General features: G+C 38.1%; 1 protein-coding gene across 3 annotated transcripts in view; it reads right to left on the bottom strand.

The window, feature by feature from the left end:
- Positions 1-3,398: 3,398 nt before the first annotated feature.
- Positions 3,399-10,197, bottom strand: part of mcama (melanoma cell adhesion molecule a) — a 55,784-nt gene continuing 48,985 nt past the window's right edge. The window contains exons 14-19 of one of the 3 annotated variants that reach the window (XR_009395738.1): positions 9,641-9,771; positions 9,016-9,157; positions 8,575-8,610; positions 6,058-6,162; positions 4,781-4,901; positions 3,399-3,634 (exon numbers count right to left, since the gene is read on the bottom strand). Coding sequence is in view for 2 of the 3 variants with exons in the window: in XM_059352292.1 (XP_059208275.1) it covers positions 3,632-3,634; positions 4,781-4,901; positions 6,033-6,162; positions 8,575-8,610; positions 9,016-9,157; positions 9,641-9,771 (563 nt within the window). In the remaining variant the exon portion in view is untranslated. Of the gene's footprint in view, positions 3,635-4,780; positions 4,902-6,032; positions 6,163-8,574; positions 8,611-9,015; positions 9,158-9,640; positions 9,772-10,197 lie in introns of all 3 variants that reach the window. The other 2 variants (XM_059352292.1, XM_059352293.1) reach the window with 2 other exon arrangements.

Genomic DNA, 10,197 nt, shown 5'->3' with positions numbered 1-10,197 from the left:
TGACTGAGACTGCAGTGAATGACCATATAAATCAACAATAAAACGGGTTTCTGAAAAATTTAAATCACTGCACCCATGAGAGGTCCCTGAATAAAAAATATGCACAAAAAGTAGGAAGCTGATTGGTCCAGTAGTATGAGAGATGGGCTGCAGACAGACAGATGGACAGAAGCGTGCACTCACTAACACCAGACCAAACCCATGATCCCTTTTACACCTGGTGGAGATGGTAGTTCCTTTAGTTACTTTAAAGCACCACTGTGCCATAGTACAGCCTCACATAGCTGCTAGCATGATTGTGGACTTATTATTACAATATAGACGCTCCAAAACCACAGTGGAGGCAAAATAGATGCCACTGGTGTTTCGGGGTGTGTGGCCAAGAATCTAAAGCACCTAAAAAGTGAATGAAGAATAAAGAATCAGGAAACCTGCTGTTATCACTTAGTCTTCATAGTATTGTTTTAAACTTTGTCTCAGAGAGAAAAATGTCTGAACCTGGAGTTATACTGAACTGATACGAGGATCTGGATCTCTCAGGTGCCTGAATTTGTTGCAGATGTGAGCTGTGTTTTCTGTCCTCCTTCCCTCCAGACTGCAGCTGGAAATCTGAGCTACTGTTGGGGTCATTTCCAGCTCGTGCTGACAGCGGTTTGGAGGCAGTGCTCCTTCCTGTCTCCTCACTGTGGGACTGTGCAGCACTAACACAAAGCACACCAAACTCGCTGTTGTTCTGGTTCATATCGAGCCCCAGGGCAAAAGAAAAAACTGAAAAGTATTCTCGTACTTCTGCAAAAAATAAATAAAACAAAAACATTTATCTTTAAATGAAACATTTTTATTTGGCATTATTTTCTTGCAAAAAATATAAAAAAAAATGCAAGCATCAAAGAATCACATGTACAGTACTTAATTTACACACATTTAGAATAAAAAAAAAAACATAATTGCAATGTTCAGTTTTGAACTTGTTTTCCCACGAGTGAAAAATCCAGAACAATGAACACAAGATGTCATGTTTGAAGTTAAACTGAAAAAATGCGGTGCAGGTTTACGGATCAAATGAGAAAAGTTTGACTGCACACCACTGACGGTCGGTGTTATGGCTTTGTGCAGCTTCTCTTAAATACAATGACAGCATCGCACTGCACGTGAGGACACTTCTTGCCTGAGGACGTCCTGTACCTGGATATCTCTAAAGATAACTTCAACACCTCAACTCAGTGGAAAAAAGAAACAAAACAGAAAACATATCACTACTTTGTTAATGCTGCAAGTCATTTGGGCAAAATGTAACGCTCTCAGTAACAAAATGTTTCTTTTCACAACAAAAAACCCTACACAGTGAGCAATCAGTACATCATATTCACAAAACGGAGCCAGCAAGGAGCACAGCAGTGTTGGTGCATGTTTTAGCTGATTTACTACAAATCCGACATACTTAACATATTCTGTAGATTATCTCCAGTCTGTGCCTCTCATCTATTATCATTACAGTCAAATATCCATTTGGCTAAAAAGATAAATCCCAGATCATCATTTAAAAAATGCTTACTGATGCTCTGAAAGTATTTTCGGAATACTTGCATCTCTGAATATTTAAATGAAGATGGAATATTTTGGTAACAGAGATGGTTAGAAACACCTCTAAAGGGGGTGTTTAGCAATGTGAATTGAATATAGTGGTAATGCAAAGTGGGGAGATATATATATAAACCATGATTGGATTTAACAGGAAACTGATTGTCCCCTGTGATAGATGATCTGAATGAAACCAGTTCTGAGTGTCTGTCAGCTGATTTTCAAACTCTACAGAAATACACTTAAGCATGTGTCTACCTTGAAGGTAAAAAAAAAAAATCCAATATCGTGCAGCCAACTCCACAGAACGGTTAGCGGTGCTGTATGTGTCATCTGTAGTAAACAAGTCGAACATGCTCACACACTGGGACACTCCTTCAGGCCAAACGAGCTCTCAGTGGAAACACAAAGAAAACACACAGAGCAAACCAAAGGAACAGAAAACAAATTCAGTGTATGGTGCATTCTCAAAAAACAGGCACAGCAGATCACTGACCTTTGACCCTTTCACCTTCAGTAACAGTCCAAGGCCACCACTAGCAGGTCTGTACACTACAACGTATTTACAAACAGTACAAGGGCTTGACAGCAGTTTGCAACAGAAGGCTGCCAGTGTGACAGCTGTTAGACATTATACGGGGTTACCTTTGTGTCTTTATTATGCAATAGATTGGAGAGAGAAAGTATCGGCACTGTAATTAAAAAATATTATATTTAATATCAGATATTAACGTGAATCAAAAGGTTTTGTACTTACTACTACTATTACTATAATTTTGAATTCTAACGTTTTTTGTTTTTTTTAATGGTGTTATTATTGGAAAAAACGTAATGAGAATAGATACAGAGAAGAGGGGGAAACAGCAAAAAGTCCTTGAAATAAAATCTAGAAAGATTAATCATTTTGGGGGATCTGCAAATACAATTTTTGATTCGCATCCAGACATTTTTATTTTTTTTAAGTTTTGCTTTTTAATCCAAAAGTTTTGCTCTCTGTTAAAAAACTAAAGAACTAATGAAACAGACTTTTGGTTTTGCAAGAAAGAAAAAAAATTTGGGATTTACATTAATATATTTTAATCACAAATGTATTTTATTTGCAATAAAATATTTTTTTATTGCAGTGTCAATAGTTTTGCCCTTTTCTGTTTGATTGCATGAGAAAGTCACAAAAGTAACCTTATATTATAATGAATATCCTGCATTATAGGCAATTGCCTTAACATTTGTAATTTTTTGGTAAATTTGAATATACATTTTCTAAAAATATTGGCTTCAATCAAAATTCAAAGTGAAGCAAACACGCTGACAAGCCTTCCCTCAGTGTGACTGTGAAGCGACAGTAAAGAGCCGCCAGAGGAGCAGCTGGCGTTTGGTCTCTGACATCATGTCCTGTCCTAAAACTCACCTGGACTCCATGAACATGGATCAACATGCACATGACCCAGACGCTACCATGAAATGAAAATCTGAGTGCCAAAATATCTTAAATAACAAAATATATATAATATATACACTTTCATTACAAAAAAAGTAGATGATGCAGTCGAGACACCATCATACACACACTGAACAGCAGCTGAGAGCTGAACACAGTTTGAGGAAATTGTACAAAACTAATGAGAAACTGAATGTCAGGGAAACATTTGTTCAAAAGAAAAGACACATCTGTACATACATACCTGTGTGTGTGTGTGTGTGTGTGTGTGTGTGTGTGTGTGTGTGTGTGTGTGTGTGTAATGGATGTGTGTGTGTGTGTGTAATGGGTGTGTGTGTGTGGGTGTGTGTAATGGGTGTGTGGGTGTGTGTGTGTGTGCGTGTGTGTGCGTGTGTGTGTAAATTTACTGAATACTGCTGAGAACAAAGCATGATGGGGAAAATGTCCGGACTGTGAGGTGGTGTTACCCTGCAGGTCTCAGATCAGTGGGAGCGTCTCTCACACAGACACACACGCGCACACACACACACACACACAGACAGACAGACAGACTGCTGGCTTCATGTGTCCTGCCTCCTGCTGCACAACATCACTGCTGAACCATCGGAGACTTTACTGGAGGGACAGAGGAGGACATCAGTGTTACACCAACACATTCTCCCTAGTAAGTTCTACTTATGACAAATGAGCTGTGGTCTACAATTAAAACAGGATATCCCTGTTAATTAGAAGAAACACAATCTATAAACTAGCATCTTTGAAGTTTGATAAGTAAATCTTTAGATCTGCAGATGCTGGGAGGTGGATTCTGTTCCCTCTGGAGAGAGATAGGTTTGCCGTTTCCAGTCTTGGTGCAAAGCTAAACTAAAGCAGCTTCACACCAAGCATCATTTTGTTTTAGAAAAATTGACAAAGAAATGTCTAAAAACAGATTTTTGTGGGTTCTTATGAATGCTTGCACACCCCTGCACAAGGTTTGTGTGGGGGAAATATTTTTGACATACCGCAATTTCAGCAGATTTCTGCCTGTGGCTATATACTCTATATATAGCTTGTTCTGTCGGTCGGTCCACAAAAATGTAAAAGTACCATGGAGATCAAGTGTCCTGAGGTTGTGTTTGTGTGCATGTGTATGCATAGATGCATGGGTATGCATGATTGCAGCTCTTGCAAATTCATGCTTGTTTTTTAATATATTGACTTTCACACAGAACTTCATGTGCTGTTATGATGCATAACAATTAAACAATGACTATTTATAACTCTGTGAAAGGTGATTTAAAACTACCAACATTCTCATATTAAACCTCATAACTAAATTCTTAAACAGTCATTTTTCCCACAAGCAAACAGCACTAAAGCACAGGTGATAATGCTGGAAAACATGTTATCTGTCTGTATAACAACCAGACATCCTCATATCAACAGAATGTTTTCTGCATGCACGCTCGTTTATTTCTAACCATTCAATAATTAATGCATAAGCCACTGCTGCTACCCCACATACACATCACATATTCAAATTTAAAACGGCTCCTGTGAAGTTTCTGCAAACAGGATGTCCAGCTCTGCATTTCCTCACTTACATCCGTGATCATGTTTTTTTTTCACTCCCTGAGCTTTTCTGCTGCGCCTCCCTCAGAATAACTTTACAGTTTAGCTCCACAACTTGTAAACTTCAGCAGAACAAACTTTGGTATTCAGAGACCTTTTTTATACTGTGAAATAATGACATCCCATTTATCCACCCACAATAGTTACCTGGTCATTAGGGCCCTTTTTGTCTCCGTTGACAGCCTTTAGGAGGACAGCTTCCTCGTTCTTTGTGTTGGTCTTCATCTCCACAACAATGTCATCTTTGGTGGTCTTCTCTTTGGTGCTGCTGACAGGAACAAGGGTTGACTCGTGGAATTTGACAAAAACAGGTAAGTGCAGAGGGTGTTGCATTCCAAATCTTATTGAGGGATACAACTCTATATTTTTGTAATTCTCAGCAAATCCCAGGAAAAGACCCAAACCTTGAAGTATTAGTCAGTCTCTCAATAATTGCCAACTTCCTCAATCCGTCTGTGTGACTTAAATCTTAATAAACAGTTCTCAAATATATACTTTTACTTTCTGAAAAAGCTCAATCATTTCCTAAATTACCTGGGCACTTTGCAAGACATTACTCGCGGTTAAACAGTGTGTTGGGGAATATTTTCAACTACAGATTAACACACATTTGGTGTTCAAGTGAGTATCAGGCTTTGGATGCACAGATAATACTCATTATTGTTGACTTTGGTGTTTTCATGTCGACAATGAAAAAAAAATTCACCCAACTTAACTCTAACTTGTGCTCTGCTGTCCTAAGATGTCCGTAAATGTATGCACCACAACATTATATGAGTATTATTTTTCATTTTCAGTCCTGATCAAACATTACAAATACACCTTTAAATGTCAGTTTGTTATCATAATACCACTGCTTTTTAATGAAAGAACAATCACAAAATTGGAATTCTTTTCTGTATACTAAATTCTTTTTTTTTTTTTAGATTTTTTTTTTTGCATTTTTATGCTTTATTGAAAGTGATAGAGTGAAAGGGGGTGATAGAGGGGAAGACATGCGGCAAAGGGAGCTCAGGCCGGATTCGAACCCGGCTCCGCCGCAGCAAGGACTCAGCCTTAGTGGTAAGCGCTCTACCAGTGTGAGCCACCGGGACACCCCTGTATACTAAATTCTAGGAAAAAATTGTTTTCCACAGTCTGTCAATGATTAGCATCAACGTTGATCCTGCTGCATTGCATCAACACTGCAGTGCTCCATAGTACAACAGGATCTGTGGTTTTAATAGGTTTCAACGGGACATTTTTGTCCTTAAGGGTTGAACTTACAAAATAATAATAAAAGAAAAAAAAACTCACACCCTTGACAAAATGTATGCCACACAAATTTACACAGCCAAAGTGGTAAAAAAAATTAAAAAGTCAGAATGTCCCTTATGAGGAAAAAAACTGTTCTACTCACATCTCCTGTTTCCCTGAGCGTCCACAGGGGATCTTCCCCTTCTTATGCAGGAAGTAGAGAACGCTGCCCAGGATGGCCAGCAGCAGCAGACACAGAATGATCACCACGATGATCACCCCACTGCCCTCAGCTACACACACACAAAGACAGAGAGAGAGAGACAGAGAGAAAGAGAGAGAAAGAGAGAGAGAGAGAGAGAGAGAGAGAGAGAGAGAGAGAGAGAGACCCCTCACAGGTTAGTGTCAGTCCATCCAGAAATACAACTCATTTCTGCTTTGACAGCAGTGGTGTTAAACAATCGATAAAGTTTCTGTTTATCAGCCTCGGCACAAAACAAAACACTGCAAACAGCTCCTGGACTGAATCCTGAGGAGAAAGACTGCACTTAAAGGGTCCAATTGTTCACATAAAGATCAGTTAATCGTTCTTGTGCAGAAACAGGCCTGTGAAAACAGTCTTTGAAAATGACAAGTGTTTGATGTCGTGTGTCTGGAGCTTACTCGAGACTAAAAAGTCAGAATGTCTTTACTTTTTTTAATCTGTCCCTTGCAGACCTCACAGAAGTGCAGAGCTGAATGACTGGAGCAATGTTTGAAAATGAGGATAATGAAACATCTGTTCTATACGTACAAATTGCGTTATTTAAACTATTTTGTTTTTTCAAAATGTCTTATTTAACAAAGCCCATTTCCCCATGCATGGCAAACATTAAGCTGCGCGTGAAATTATGTTGATTATATTTCTGTTATTAAAGTAGCAGAAAAATGTAATTTATTTTGCGCAGCATCTGTGACCAATGACTTAATAACTGACTTTATTTAAATGACTTTATCCATCCAGAATGAAAAGTAGTGGGATTTGTTCTTTAACATTTCAAAAGCAAAGAAGCTACACTATAGTCTTCTGGTTTAGTTTCTGAAAGGAGCTCCCCAACTACAACAGTATGCTCGCTGAATTTATCATTTCAAGCCTTATACAGTCAAGGAAAAAAATATTATACCGCCCTTGTTTTTTTTAATTCATTGTTCATTTTAATGCCTGGTACAACTAAAGGTACATTAGTTAGGACAAATAAAATGATAACAAAAATAGCTCCTAAGAGTTTAATTTAAGAGCTGACATCTAGCCATTTCCATGGTTTTCTTAATAACCAAAATCATCATCAAGCAAACCATGGAAAATGGCCAGATATCAGCTCTTAAATTAAACACTTATGAGATATACCAGCCATTAAAATGACTGTATATAACATATATAAAGTCAACCACACACACATTCCAGACAGGTTAAGGTTACACTCACACAGGGAAGTTTGGGTCACATGTTCACATCTAATGCAAAATGTAGGGAGGTCACTTTTTCGCCTTAGCTATTAGTGATTTATTACAAACCAGGCTTAGCAGAGCAGTGTAACAGGGAACAAAAACTAAAGTGTTGCATTTATATTTTTGTGCAGCAGTGTATCCTCCTCATTGTAATTACAGTTTAATTTGGCAGCTCAATCTGTTTGCCAGTTCATTGTCATCACATTTTGTGTTTCTAAACAGCAGGTCAGTGACGATGACAGAATTTCTCGAAAAATCTGTGTATTTTTACTTGCACAATAAAAATCCTCAGACACATTGCTTTAATTCCACAGGCATGTCATCCACAAACATGATCACTGCCAGCTTTCAGCCTATTTTGGTATTTTATTAGAATACCCTGTACTGAATTATCCACATCCTCCTATTGATTATGCTGAATCCACAAAAGTTCACTTTATGATGCTCAGTGTCATAAAAGTGATTAAATTCATTCTTAAAGTAGATCTTCCACTATTTAATGTGTGTAGGAAGCTTCTACTCTGAGAGCCTGTGCAAATGTTTAAATACAGCCCATATGAACCTCAGTAAACAATTACGAGAGCAACCTAATATTTGTTTTCTGGCAGCGACACAGCTCTCTACTCTAGATTTACTTTGACAATGTTTGACACTGTTTAATAGTTGTGGTTGAAGGTGGGGGTCCAAATGTTTTTATTTGCGTGTTGTATTCCCCACAGGCTAGTGAAGGTTTTAATGACATGAAGTGACTGCTCAGATAGTCAGAAAATTGCTCCATAATAATTCCTCTCTCCAAACTTCACTGCAGTTTAACCAGGTTTGCAAAAAAAAACAACTATAAAACACAAGACTGTCTGGAAAAAGTCAGCAAAAGTGAGACACTTACATATTTGTGTTTATTTAAGTAATTCTAGGATATACAAATAATGTTTTTACCACTGCAGAGCATTTTGGTCCAAGTATCGTTAGTGTTGCCGTGTTTGAATTTGCTGGTGTTATGATTTTTCTCTCTGAATCAAACAGAATATTTAATATGCCCACAGGCCATTCCAAAGATCTGCCAGCAAACTACAGTCCTGGTATGGAGTCCCTGTGTGAAAATCATGAATAATGCATACAGTCCTCTAACTCATACATTGTCATGGACAGAACTTAAGTGTGAAGAAGAAACAGAGTGAAGCGAAAAGAGACGTCTTAACGAGAAGAGACGATCTTACCAGGAGAGAAAGGAGCAGCTGAAGTGACTCTGGGAACTGTGAACAAGGAGAACAACACTCAGCCTGGGGCCCCAAATATATATACACACACTACTCATTTAATTACAAATAATCCCGTCTTCTCCTGGAGGTGTGAGGGGAACAGAGTGGATTGTCCTCACTTAACTTATTCTCAGTCTGACATTATACAAACAGGCAACCCTCATGCTCAGGATGGTCATTAATTACAACTTAAAAATCAAAATAATTGTAAAACTCTATCACTGATGCAACCTGGTTAAAATGTCTTTTTAACATGATGGAATTTTTATTTGAATGCATATGTCAGTGCACATTTTAGAAGATTTAAAAGTAAGGGTTAGTAACCTTAACCTTAGCCTTAATTAAAAATTCGCAGCACTCCTACAGATGTTGCAATTAAAGTGAGAGAGAGGGTCTTACTAGCTTTGATGCTGAAAGCCTTGGCTTCAGTGCCCATGTCATTGGAAGCGTTGCACAGAGCGCTGATGTCCGAGGTGACTTTGACGGACACCACACTGTGAGTCATGTGGTCGTTTGCCTTGTTTATCACCTCTTGCCAGTTCTGTGGACACAAACAAACACACCTTGTTGATGCATATTTCTGTCTCTACATCAGTGAGCATTGACTTGTTCTACAATCCTGTCAGACACTTTAAATAACAATCTGAGCCTGTCAGAAAATCACTTATCAGACTTTTAGCTTTTACTTTTTGCCCTGTCTGTTTACATCATAGCTCGTTTCAGGTGCAGCTCACTCCCTCAATACTGGAGCGATTTTCCCCATTAGTCACTAACAAGTGAAAAATAAAGAAATTTCCCTTTTTATATTATCATAAAGCCAGTATTAGAAAAGTAAATATTAATTCCCTGTTTATGCACACAAAAACAAATTAAGGAAATTCAAGTATGTTAACTAAAGTCAACCCAAACAGCTATAGTACCTTTCAGTTTGACACCACCACATTGATGGCAGGATTTTAACTCAAAATTTTGCTCTCATCATCTTCACACATCAGTTGTTGTTTATAAGTTATTGATGCGTTACCTGACTGCCGATGATGTTCCAGGAGATGCTGGGCAGCGGGTAGCCCAGAGCCTCACAGCTCAGGTTCACCATCCTTCCTGTCGCCTCCTCCAGCTGCATCTCCTGCTCCACTCCCACCAGCTGGGGACCACCTGAACACACACACACACACACACACACACACACACAAATAAAAATAAATAAATAAATAGCTCAGTATATATAGAATGTTAAGCCCACTTTTTAAAATATTGTTAACACTTGGACACTGGAAATCTACATTGAGATTCCATTTTATTCCAATTTTAGCTCAATAAATTATTATCAAAGAAATTCAACATGCATTTTTTTTCTGATACAGGGTGTCCATAAAGTCTCTTTATCATAAAAAAAATGTTGCCTTGTTATGTTGCCCATGTTGAGGTGTGTTGAATGAGGCAAAAAAACTTCAATATCTACTCTTCTAATCTATCTACTAGTCATTTTGTTATACTTTCCACATATGTATCTGTTCATTTGCTTTGTAATCACTTTTTTAAGTTGTAAAGAGACTTTGTGGACACCCTGTATATTGTAGT

This window comes from Centropristis striata, chromosome 15, assembly GCF_030273125.1.
Source record: "Centropristis striata isolate RG_2023a ecotype Rhode Island chromosome 15, C.striata_1.0, whole genome shotgun sequence".
NCBI classification, from domain to species: Eukaryota; Metazoa; Chordata; class Actinopteri; order Perciformes; family Serranidae; genus Centropristis; species Centropristis striata.
The sequence above is the reverse complement of the archived record's forward strand: the minus strand, read 5'-3'. Positions and strand labels throughout refer to the sequence as shown.